The 12,367-nt window shown below is 47.9% G+C and overlaps 1 protein-coding gene across 1 annotated transcript in view; it reads left to right on the forward strand.

Moving 5' to 3' along the window:
* The first annotated feature begins 1,345 nt into the window (after positions 1–1,345).
* The window catches only part of uraha (urate (5-hydroxyiso-) hydrolase a), a 113,844-nt gene continuing 102,822 nt past the window's right edge, over positions 1,346–12,367 (forward strand). Inside the window, exon 1 of the mRNA XM_072518026.1 lies at positions 1,346–1,467. Within this exon, the coding sequence (XP_072374127.1) occupies positions 1,432–1,467 (36 nt within the window). The 5' untranslated portion in view covers positions 1,346–1,431. The remainder of the gene's footprint in view (positions 1,468–12,367) is intronic.

The following is a 12,367-nucleotide window of genomic DNA, read 5'->3' on the forward strand; positions in this document are numbered from 1 at the left end:
CGCGATCAATCAGCGAGGCAAAGGCTAACATGTGTCCCCACACCCGCCTGCAGCTCCGGCCAGTCCGACACCCGAAATATGGTTTCTAGGGGACCAGGGTCCACGTTCACATATCGAACCCTGAAATGGTGCTGAATACCGTTCTCCTACAGCATTGTGAGCCGTGGGTTTGGTGCATCAGTGGGGGTCTGTGGCAGGTGGCATGTGTGGGCACTGATCCTGGAAATGGAGGGGTTGTATTGGTCGGTGCCAGGGTGTACTGGGACACAAGCGCAGTGATCGGATGTGGGGAGGGAGCGAGGTGCCAGCCGCTGACCTGTTGTGGGAGGGGGGCAGAGTTTAGAGGGGTGACAGGTGGAACTGATGCCAGGGGGCCGGTGTTTTTTTAAAATTTAGAGTACCCAATTATTTTTTCCAATTATGGGGCAATTTAGCGTGGCCAATCCACCTACCCTGCACATCTTTTGGGTTGTGGGGTGAAACCCACACAGACACGAGGAGAATATGCAAACTCCACACGGACAGTGACCCAGGGCCGGGATTCGAACCCGGGTCCTCAGCGCCGTAGGCAGCAATGCTAACCACTGTGCCACCACGCTGCCCATGGGGGGCCGGTGTTAACTAATCGTTCTGGCCCGCTGGAGGTCGTTGGTCTTCTTCCTGCACTGTACAGCGGTCCTCCTGATAACACTGCCCGAACTACGGCCACTGTTATCACCTCCCAGGTTGCATTGGCGACCTCCTCAGGGGAACAGGGTGTCCCGTCTCACCTCCACAGCATTCAGAAGCCTGGCCAGGTCAGCATTCCCAAAGCGTGGAGCAGGTCTGCATGGTGCCAAGCTTGTGTGCTGACCGGGAGTGACTTGGGAGGGAGCGTTTAAAAGCTGTTCCCCCTGGTTAGCAGGAAGCTGCCGGGCACAAGGCTGGCAAATCAGCTGGCAGGACCGCCAGTACTGGGGTGAAGCTCCTGGCGGCTCATTTTCAGCATTAAGTACCGTTAAATACGGGCCACAATCGCACCAGTTTTATGGAAGCCTTCAAGGGTAACAAGATGGAGCTGAGGGAGAGGAAGTTTATTGCTTTCTACCTGCTGAGCAGTTTAACTACATAGTCAACCTACTCTATCTCAGCTAAATTGCATTATCTGATTTGAGAGCACAATGCTAAAACTTTGCACAACCTCCAAAGCATTTAGCAAGAGTTATTGGTTAATGCTTTCTTCCCAATTGTCCTGTACGTGTGATGTGAAGGCCAACAGTCATTGACTATAAATGATGCTTTATGATGTTTGATTAGGGTCTGTGGTGTGTACGGAGTAATCCACAAATGACCCTTTGGATGATCCTGACAAAGGTGTGAAGCCTTTCTTCACTCAACAGGACAATCAAATGTGACCACGGCTGGAGGGACGGTACAAACTGGTGAAGGACAATGTCAGGACTGTTGTCAGAATCACTCCTGCTCACAGTGAGTAATCAATACCTGGAAGTCTCTTCCAGAAAGGATACTGGAAGCATCCATTCCAGAGACCTTCAAGGGTGTGTTAGATGCTCTGATGGAAAGATGGCAGATTTACTGGAAGGGTGTGTTAGGTTGGCTGGAAGCCTACGATTGCATTATAACAGGCAATTTATACAAATAAAATCCCATTACAAAAGTTTAAGTAGGATTTACATTAGAAATGTTAACTTAGCACAGTGGCGCAGTGGGTTAGCCCTGCAGCCTCACGGCGCCGAGGTCCCAGGTTCGATCCCGGCTCTGGGTCACTGTCCGTGTGGAGTTTGCACATTTTCCCCGTGTTTGCGTGGGTTTCGCCCCCACAACCCAAAGATGTGCAGGGTAGGTGGATTGGCCACACTAAACTGCCCTTTAATTGGAAAAAAAAATGAATTGGATACACTAAATTTATTTTTTAAAAAAAGAAATGTTAACTTGGTATGGAGGGCATTAGCTATAAGGAGAGGTTGAATAAACTCAATTTGTTCTCACTGGAACGACCTGATAGAGGTCTACAAAATTAGAGGGGCATAGACAGAGTGGATAGTCAGAGACTTTTTCCAAGGGTAGAGGGGTCAATTACTAGGGGGCAGAGGTTTAAGGTGTGAGGGGCAAGGTTTTAGAGTAGATGTACGAGACAAGTTTTTTACACAGAGGGTAGTGGGTGCCTGGAACTCGCTGCTGGAGGAGGTGGTGGAAGCAGGGATGATAGTGATGTTTAAGGGGCAACTTGACAAATACATGAATAGGATGGGAATAGAGGGATACGGACCCTGAAGTGTGGAAAATTTTAGTTTAGTCGGGCAGCATGGTCGGCGCAGGCTTGGAGGGCCGAAGGGCCTGTTCCTGTGCTGTACTTTTCTTTGTTCTTTATTCTTTGAAAGAGTGACTGAAAATTGTGTTACGACTGGGATTGGGGGGGGGGGGGGGGGGATGTGCAGGTTGATTAGCTCAACTACTGCACAGGTCACACCATTAGTTTCAAAGTTTAATTCGCTCACCAAAATGGTCAACTGTTTACCCTCTCTATTGTTACCCAGAATAAATGAGATAAACTTATCAAGACAGTAGTAAAAGGTAAATAAACATCTGGCATGTGGGAGGCTTTCAAATGTCAGTTGATAGGAATTCAGTACCGGCATGTTTCTGTAAGGTTGAAAGATAAGGGCCGGGATTCTCCGAAATCCCGGCCAAGTGTTGATGCCGGAGACAAAACCGGCCCGAGCGACGCCGGCGTGAATGGACCTCCAGGCCTAGTCATTCTCCCCTTCCTCGGGGGCTAGAATGTCGCTGGAGTGCGCTGTGCGCTGCTCCGGTGCCAAAAGCTGGCCCTACTCGGCCGGCGTGGATCCATGCATGCGCGTCACGGCCACCTTCGCGCGGCCCCTGGACAACATGGCAGAGCTCTACAGGGGCCTAGTGCGGAGGAACATAGGCCCTCCCAGGAATTAGCGTGCCCACTGATCGTCGGCCCCGATCGCTGCCTGGCCACCGTGGCACACCCCCCCCCCCCCTGGAGTCGGCTCCCCCCCCCCCCCCCCCCGCTCCCCCGGAGTCGGCTCCCCCCGCCCCCCACCAGGACGGCCCCTCAGCCAGATCACCGCGGTCCCGCCGGGTAGGACCGTACACGAACGATGCCGGCGGGACTCGGCCCGTGGAGCGCGGACGGCCCCAACCGGCGCGACAGCGACCGCACCACCACAATTGCCACTGATTCTTCGGTCGCCGGAGAATCGGTGGTCCGGCGTCAGAGAGGCGTGGCGGGATTCGCGCGCCTCCCCGCCGTTCCTCTGACCCGGCACGGGCTTGGAGAGTCCCGCTCAAGGAGTTCGGGGGTGTGGAGGGGGCTAGTGCGGGGGGGAGATGGAGCATAGGGTATCTTTGTACGCAGGCGACTTGCTGTGTCGGAACCAAGTGCGTCGATGGGTGGTATATTGGAGCTGATTCGAGTGGTTGGGTCTTTCTCGAGGTCTAAACTAAATTTGGAAAAAGGCAAATATTTTGTGGTGTCCCGGCCGGAGGTGGGAGGGCTGCCATTCCGTAAGGAGGTAACTCATTTTAGATACCTGGGGGTGCAGGTGGCACAAGATTGGGAAAGCTCCATAGATATAACATCATTAGCTTGGTGGGGAGGGTGAAAGCGGATTTGGCAAGATGAGATTGTCTTCCTCTATCGCTGACAGGTCGGGTGCAGGCAATTAAGAGTAATATATTGTCGCGGTCTTTGTTCATTTTTCAGTGCCTGCTGATCTTTTTATCAAAACCAGTTTTTAAGGAAGTAGAAAAGATATTATCTCATTTATTTGCGGGGGGTAAGGTGGCTAGGATTAAGAAGGAGCTGTTGCAGAGAGGACGACAGGGGGGTTGGGTCTCCCAAATTTATTGTATTATTACTGGACGTCGAATGCTGATAAGGTGCGGGGCTGGGTTAGAGGGAGGACTCACAGTGGGTTAGACTGGAGCAGGGTCTCTGCAGGGGGTCGGGTTTGACTTTGACAACAGTGTTGCTCCCCATGGCCCCGGAGAAATACTCAGTGAGTCAAGTGGTAGTGGCGATGCACAAGATCTGGAGGCAGTTGCGGCAGCAATTTAGGTTGTGGGTGGGGTCAAGGGAAATGCTGATTCGAGGGAATCATAGATTTGAACCAGGGAGGTGGGAAGGGAATTTTCGGAGATGGGAGTTAGGGTATTAAAAGATTTGTTTCTGGGAGGCTGGTTTGCGAAGTTGGAGGAGCTGGGAGGATGTGGGTTGGGACAGGGGGAGATGTTTAGGTATATACATGTTCGAAATTTTACCTGTAAAGAGGTACAGAGCTTTCTGATTGCACCGGCCCCACACTGTTGGAAGAGATATTGACAGCGTGGGGTTTGGAGAAAGGGGTGGTGTTGGAGGATTATTCGAGTTATTCTGGGAGAAGATAAGGTATCACTGGATTGGATTAAGGCAAAGTGGAGGAAGAGTTGGGGGAGGGCATGGAGGAGGGGTTGTGGTGTGAGGTGCTACATAGGGTGAATGCATCAACTTCATGCGTGAGGTTGGGGCTGATACAGTTGAAGGTGGTGTATAGGGCACAACTCAGAAGCGCGAGGATGAACCGACTTTTTGAGGGGGTGGAGGATGTTTGTGAATGCTGTGGGGCCTCCACAAATCACGTTCATATGTTTTGGTCCTGCCCAAAACTGGAGGGGTATTGGAGGGAGGTCTTTCGGGTAATCTCAAAGGTGGTGCACATGAGACTCGAAACAGGTCCCCTAGAAGCCATATTCGAGGCAAATGTCTTAACCTTCGCTTCGCTGATCAGCCGAAGGCAGATTCTGCAAGAGGGTAGCCAGGGAAAGGTTTGGCCCACTCAAGGACAGGGAAGGGAATCTATGCATAGAACTAAAGGAAATGGGTGAGGTACTGAATGAGTACTTTGCATCATTATTCATCAAAGAGAAGGACTTGGTGGATGACGTGTCTGGGGAAGGGTGTGCAGATAGCCTGGGTCAAATTGAGATTAAAATGGAGGTGTTGGGCCTCTTGATAAACATTAAGGTAGATAAGTCTCCATGGCCTGATGGGATCTACCCCTGAATACTGAGGGAGGCAAGGGAGGAAATTGCGGGGGCCTTGACAGAAATCTTTGTATCCTCACCGACTATAGGTGAGGTCCCAAAGGAGTGGAGAATAGCTAATGTTGTTCCTTTGTTTAAGAGGGTAGCAAGGATAATCCAGGAAATTACAGGCCGGTGAGCCTTATGTCAGTGGTAGGGAAATTGTTGGAGACGATTCTTCAAGATGGGATTTACTCCCATTTAGCAGCAAATGGATGTAATAGCGAGAGGCAGCCTGGTTTTGTGAAAGGGAGGTCGTATCTCACTAACTTGATCGAGTTTTCGAGGAAGAAACAAAGATGATTGATGAAGGTAGGGCAGTGGATGTTGTCTCCATGGACTTCAGTAAGGTCTTTGACAAAGTCCCTCATGGCAGACTGGTACAGAAAGTGAAGTCAGAGGTGAGCTGGCAAGATGGATACAGAACTGACTCGATCATAGAAGAAAGAGGGTAGCAGTGGAAGGGTGCTTTTCTGAATGTAGGGCTGTGACTAGTGGTGTTCCACAGGGATCAGTGCTGGGATCGTTGCTGTTTGTAGTATATATAAATGATTTAGAGGGAAATGTTACTGGCCTGATTGGTAAGTTTGCAGACAACACAAAGGTTGGAGGAATTATGGAAAGTGATGAGGACTATCAGAGGATACAGCAGGATATAGATCAGTTAGAGACTTGGGTGGAGAGATGGCAGATGGAGCTTAATCCGGACAAATGTGAGGTAATGCATTTTGGAAGGTCTAATACAGGTGGGAAATATACAGTAAATGGCAGAACCCTTAAGAGTATTGACAGGCAGAGGGATCTGGGTGTACAGGTCCACAGGTCACTGAAAGTGGCAACGCAGGTGGAGAAGATAGTCAAGAAGACATACAACATGATTGCCTTCCTCGGCTGGGACATTGAGTATAAAAATTGGCAAGTCATGCTGCAGCGGTATAGAACCTTAGTGATGCACAATCAATAACCTCAGAAACGAGATTGGAGACAATTGAAGGCTTTAATACGCTAGATGTTTCCCCCAGCAGCGCAGGTACAGAAGAAAGCTGCTGGGGCAGCACGGGCTCTTGTACCCCGCCTTGCAAGACGGAGCTAACATGCAAGCTTTTCCAATGGAACAAGTACATTCTCCACCAATGGTATTCCGGCATTACTAGGTACCGTAATCCTCCTAACACAGACTACCACACTTAGTTAGGCCACACTTGGAATATAGTGTTCAATTCTGGTCGCCATACTACCAGAAGGATGTGGATGCTTTGGAGAGAGTACAGAAGAGATTTACCAGGATGTTGCCTAGTAAGGAGGGCATTAGCTAAGAGGAGAGGTTGGATAAACTCGGTTTGTTCTCGAGCGACGGAGGTTGAGGGGCGACCTGATAGAAGTCGCCAAAATTATGATGGGCATGGACAGAGTGGATAGACAGAAGTTTTTTCCCAGGGTGGAAGGATCAATTACTAGGGGACATAGGTTTAAGATGCGAGGGGCATCATTTAGAGGAGATGTGCGAGGGAAGTATTTTTACACAGAGGGTCGCTGCCAGAAGAGGTGGTGGAAGCAGGTACGATAGTGACATATAAGGGGCGTCTTGACAAATACATGAATAGGGTGGGAATAGAGGGATACGGACCCCGGAAATGTAGAAGGTTTTAGGTTTGACGGGCAGCATGGTCTGCGCAGGCTTGGAGGGCCAATAGGCCTGTTCTTGTGCTGTGCTGTACTTTGTTCAGTCTCTTGAATAGAAAGGAAAAGGTTATTGACATACATTATGAATGCTAATTATTCTCTTGAGATACCCTAAGCTACACACACACCCCACACGCACACACACCTTGAAAGACATTTAAATTATAGGGTTGTGCTCTGATCAATGACTCACTGCTTTTCGGGCGGGCTCGCAAAACTCTATTCCAATGTGTAGAGCAATCTAGGAGCGGTTTATATTCACTTCTGACTGTGGAAAGTCTGCGGTCTTCTTTCCACCAGCAGTTTCTCCTTCTTCTTCTCAAAGAAAAGTCAAAAACAAATTTTAAACACGGTTTTCCAGTCATTTTTCTTTTTCAGAATCAGAAAATACCATGTGACGCCCCCCCCCCCCCCCCCCCCCCCAACCCCCACCCCCCCCCCCCCAACCCCCACCCCAACCCCCACCCCCCGTATACATTCCACCAGGGTCAAGAGGTTTCCAGCTTCTTTAAAACTCCTTAAATACCTTTTGTTGTAAATGGCTGTCTCTTCTAAGAAAAACAATCAGAGTTCTTGCAAGAAACTGTGTGTCTTTTAAAACACAAATTATTCCAGAATGTTCAAATTCCTGGAATAGGAACCATTTTCTGCGATTAACAGGTTCGTCACAGTTGTAACACGAGGGACTAAGGTTTCTGGAAACTACATGTCGTTGTATGGGGCTGGTATAGGGGCTGGTTTAGCACACTGGGCTAAATCGCTGGCTTACCAAGCAGGCCAGTAGCACGGTTCAATTCCCGTAGCAGCCTCCCCGAACAGGTGCCAGAATTTGGCGACTAGGGACTTTTCACAGTAACTTCATTGAAGCCTACTTGTGACAATAAGTGATTTTCATTTCATGGCCTCTACATAGAAGCAGGTGCAGTTGGATGATCTCAGGTGGGACAATAGAATGTACCCTCCATATCTTTAAAAAAAAAAAAAATTTTATAGTACCCAATTCATTTTTTCCAATTCAGGGGCAATTTAGCATGGCCAATCTACCTTCCCTGCATATCTTTGTGTTGTGGAGGCGAAACCCACGCATACATAGGGAGAATGTGCAAACTCCACATGGACATTGACCCAGAGCCAGGATCGAACCTGGGTCCTTGGCGCCATGAGGCAGCAGTGCTAACCTCTGCGCCACTCTGCTCCCCCTACCCTCCATATCTTGGCCTCAGGTGGAAAGAAATGAGCCAGAGTTGTTGACAAGGAAATCAAAATGTTGATTCTGTTGCAACATTAAGATTTGCTGATTGTAAAACTCGTGTCATTTTATGATATAAAAACAGAAAATGCTGGAATTACTCAGCGGATCAGGCAGCATCTGTGTAGAGAGAAAACCAGAGTTAATGGCTAACAGATAGAATTTTTCAGAGGCAGCTGAAGTCCTGCCATTGGTACAAAAGGAGGTGTGGTGAGGCGGAGGGGGGACAACCCTACTTTGTCAGGCAGCTAGACGTGGGATCACATTTTGCCAGTGGCAGTCAATCAAGTGTGGAGTCACGGCCCTGACGACTCGGGTTCGATCCCGGCTCCGGGTCTCTGTCCGTGTGGAGTTTGCACATTCTCCCTGTGACTGCGTGGTCTCACCCCCACAACCCAAAGATATGCAGGATAGGTGGAATGGCCATGCTGAATCGTCCCTTAATTGGGGGCGGGGGGGGGATCAAGTGTGGAGTGCTGTGGCCAGTCAGGCAGGCAGGGCCCAGTGAGGGATTGCTGAGGACAGCTGGTGGGGTTTGCCATGGGAGTGACAACTGCTGGCAGGGGCAGCCCCTATTGGTCAAAGAGTGCCCAGAAAGGAAGGACCCCAAGACACAGCCTGATGTGCATTCAGCAAATCTTAAAGTTGCAACATAATCAACAGTTTGATTTATTTGTCTACAACTCTGGTTAGTTTCTTTGAGGGCACTTGTTGTCTTACTTGAGATCATCTAACTGAGCACGTTTTATTTGAAGGCCATGCATATGGCATTTAGTTCCCATCCAGAAACCCTAATTCCTACTGTCACAATTTTCAGTGATTCTGTCATGTAAACGGAAAATGAAAATCGCTTATTGTCACAAGTAGGCTTCAAATGAAGTTACTGTGAAAAGCCCCTAGTCGCCACATTCTGGCACCTGTTCGGGGAGGCTGGTACGGGAATTGAACCCGCGCTGCTGGCCTTGTTCTGCTTTACAAGCCAGCTGTTTAGCCCACTGTGCTAAACCGGCCCCTGCAACATCTCAAGAAGAGCTGACATCCAAAAGTCATGGGGGCACAGCTTATGATGTGAAATTGTTGAGTCATGAAGGTTGTATAGCGCCTAATCGAAAAATAAGGTGCTGTTCCTTGAGCTTCATTGGCCGAGGTCACAGAGGTCAAAGTGGGAATGGGAGAAAGAATTCAAATGGCAGCCACATGAAGGTTTATCTTATGTATTTGAGAAAGCAACTGTCCCTGACAATGAAATCAAAAGAGAACTGGCAGTTAAATTCTCAAAAATAGAGAATAAATTATATAAAGGATTGGCGTTGTGATATCGTCAACTAAAAGGACTAAAAGTTTAAATGCATTCCTCAAAGAATTCCATGATAGTGTTGCAAGACATAACACACTATCAGGCAGCACTTTTGTTTTAAAATGCCTACCAATTATTGAGTTTTACTGTGATTCTGATTCACTTACTGGTCACTATTACAATGGATCATGCTGTAAAGAGGACATTTGATACTCTTCAGAGCAGCAACTATAAGTGCATACATAACAATTAACTTGTTTTGACAGCAAAATAATTAAGGCAATCTATCCTCTTACATCTGTTCATTTAAAAATGTCCATAACCAGTAATGTGGAATACACGTTAATCTTTAACTATTCGTCTGTCTTCATCACAATCAGCTGATTCATATTAATCTCCTGAAACCAGAGATTAGACCAGAGGTACCTGGTGTTTTTTATAGTCAACTAGTCAATTGAGTGGTGCATGTTTTATTGCAGATGCATTTTAACCTGTCAGCTGAATGGTTTAATGAGGGATATACTTTACAGCACAAGCTCCTGTTCCTTCGGCCATGTCAGCTTGTCCAGTATTGTTAGTACTTTCAACAAGAACTATGCAGAAAGATAATCAAATAGTGGACCAAATTTACAAGAATATATTAACATCTGTATCATCGTATCTTTTAAAAGGAGTAGCAATTTTAGGAATAAACCCAGGAGTGCCTTGGTTTTAGGCTCTGATAACATTCATAAACAGGTACATTTTGGACACAGCAGAATGGAAATATATGACAAGATCAATTTTCCTCAATGTTTGTCCATGATGTATATCATTCACACCTATGATAAAATGTTCTTAGTACACAAAGCTTGCCTTATAAAAAGGCAGATACTGAATTTCATTATTTTAAATGGTAGGTAATGATGTAAAAGACATTCTGCTCCTTCCTCTAATTTGCACTGCATTTGGACTCAAACAGCTCTGCATTCATAAACATCTGTCCAGGATGCTACATCAATGTGAAGATTTAAAAGAGATAGCGAAAGTCAAGCTAATGCATTAGAACAGGGTTTTTCAAAGTGCGGGATGCGACACGTGGGCATCTTGAGGGTTGCGGGCAGGTGTTGGGAGGGTTGTGGAGTGATTGGTTGCAGCGTTTCCGATCGCGGAATAAGCACCCAATGGCTGCGACCAGCTATTAAATTGAGAATGCCGGGCTCAACCAGTTTTAAATGGAACGATGCAGTCTTCCAGCCAGAAACATCAGCAGCGAGCAGGTCACGTGCCCAACGTGTACACGGACGTCACACATATTTCCGTGCTTTTGGTGCAAAATCATGGAGGATAGATTCCTCCATTTTCTAGATGAGAGCAAGCAAGACAACAGAACTGTGAAGAACTGAAGATGGATCCTTTTGTTATAAGGAAGAGAGGGTCAGTAGCATGCAGTGTGCCTCCTGGCCAGGAACTCAACTGAATCTGCTGGAGAGAGCTGCACAGGAGAGTCCACGGCAGGACAAAGCAGTGCTAGTGTTAGCTCTGTACAGATCTCCAGGGCCACTGGTGAACAGCCAACAAAGGAAAAACTGAAATCATGAACAAAGCAGTATAAAGGCCTTGTTCTGGTCTGAGGTATGGCTTTGTTAATTGTGCCAATGAAAAGCACATGTGTGTTAGAGGCAGGGAACTTCTGGCAAATGAGAGTTTAAAACCCTCAAAGCTTCAAAGATATTTGAAGACAAGTACGAGGACAAATCTCTTGATTTTGTTTCCAAAGGATCCAGCTTAAATCATCAGCTGAAGTCCTTGGCAAAAATATAACATTGAATAACAAAGCAAATGAAATCATGAGGATCAAGCAGGCTCACATGTTGCATTAAAGGAAAGTGAAAATGGTGTGTCGCAAAGGTCAGCTAGCGTGGCTCCCGAAGGTTGGCCGGCGTTGGTTGTGAAGTCGGCCGGCGTGGGCCGCGAATGTAGTTGGTAAAATGGGTCCCAGGAAGAAAAAGTTAGAAAAACACTGCATTAGAACAATGTTTGCTAAGTCGGTTTGTCTTTTACTACCCTTATTATTTTGGGGCAAAACGTTACAAAAGAATGGGGAATGTGTAAGCTTCTGACTGAAAACCAATGTGTTTCTGTCCAGAAACACATCATGGTTTCTGACCAGACGTTCTGACACTCTGGGTGCGATTCAGCAACCGCGATGTGCATTGCGGGGTTCTGGGTGCACCAGGTGAATAGTGGGAAAGGCCACAAATCAAAATTCGTGCCAGGCACGAACCATTTTGTGATTCACCCGACCTGCTCTCGATGGCAAGTCCCGGATCACGCCAGAAAATGACGAGACTATCATTAAACCCTCATTTGCATTCATTTCAATCTAGTTAATAAGATTGAAGTCGAATGCAGCAGCCTCTGGGAATTCCCCGATTCCCCAGTGAGACGTCACACGGGTTACGTTTAGTACTCCTCTTCAAATATGTAAGCTGGCACAATGGCTACCAAGGGAAAGTGAGGAGCTGAGTAACCATCTCCACTTCCCGGCATCCAGCTCAAGGGCACCAAACTACTGCCCCAGTGCACGTGGTGGGGATGGGGGCCCCTCGGGGGGGGGGGGGGGGGGGGGGGGGGGTGAGACTTCCAGGATGAAGTCCTGCTGCTACTTCTATCCTGAAATTCAATTTCACTCCTTTTGACTGTGACCAGCCTCTAGCTTCACAGATAAGGACTATTTCAAATAAGAAGGGTAGGCGGGGGCAAAGGGTGGGAGTGCTGGCAGGCCTGCGGTGAAGATTAATGCGTCAGAGGCTTTGCATGTATCAGGTATTACATCTTTTAATGAACATTTTACACTGATAGATTTCCATTCCCCTTAGCTATGGACAGTGACCTCACCAGTGCCCACTCAGTGCTCCTCATTCTTCTCAATCTACTGCTACCTCTAGGTGTGTCCCCAGGATGCACATCAGAGGTGGAGGCAGTCAGCTCCTTTCCGCATCCTGTAGCCTTTGATTCCCTTGGCGGGCATCCTCTGGAGGGATTGGAACTGGGGGTCTGGC

Source organism: Scyliorhinus torazame, chromosome 10 (assembly GCF_047496885.1).
Source record: "Scyliorhinus torazame isolate Kashiwa2021f chromosome 10, sScyTor2.1, whole genome shotgun sequence".
NCBI classification, from domain to species: domain Eukaryota; kingdom Metazoa; phylum Chordata; class Chondrichthyes; order Carcharhiniformes; family Scyliorhinidae; genus Scyliorhinus; species Scyliorhinus torazame.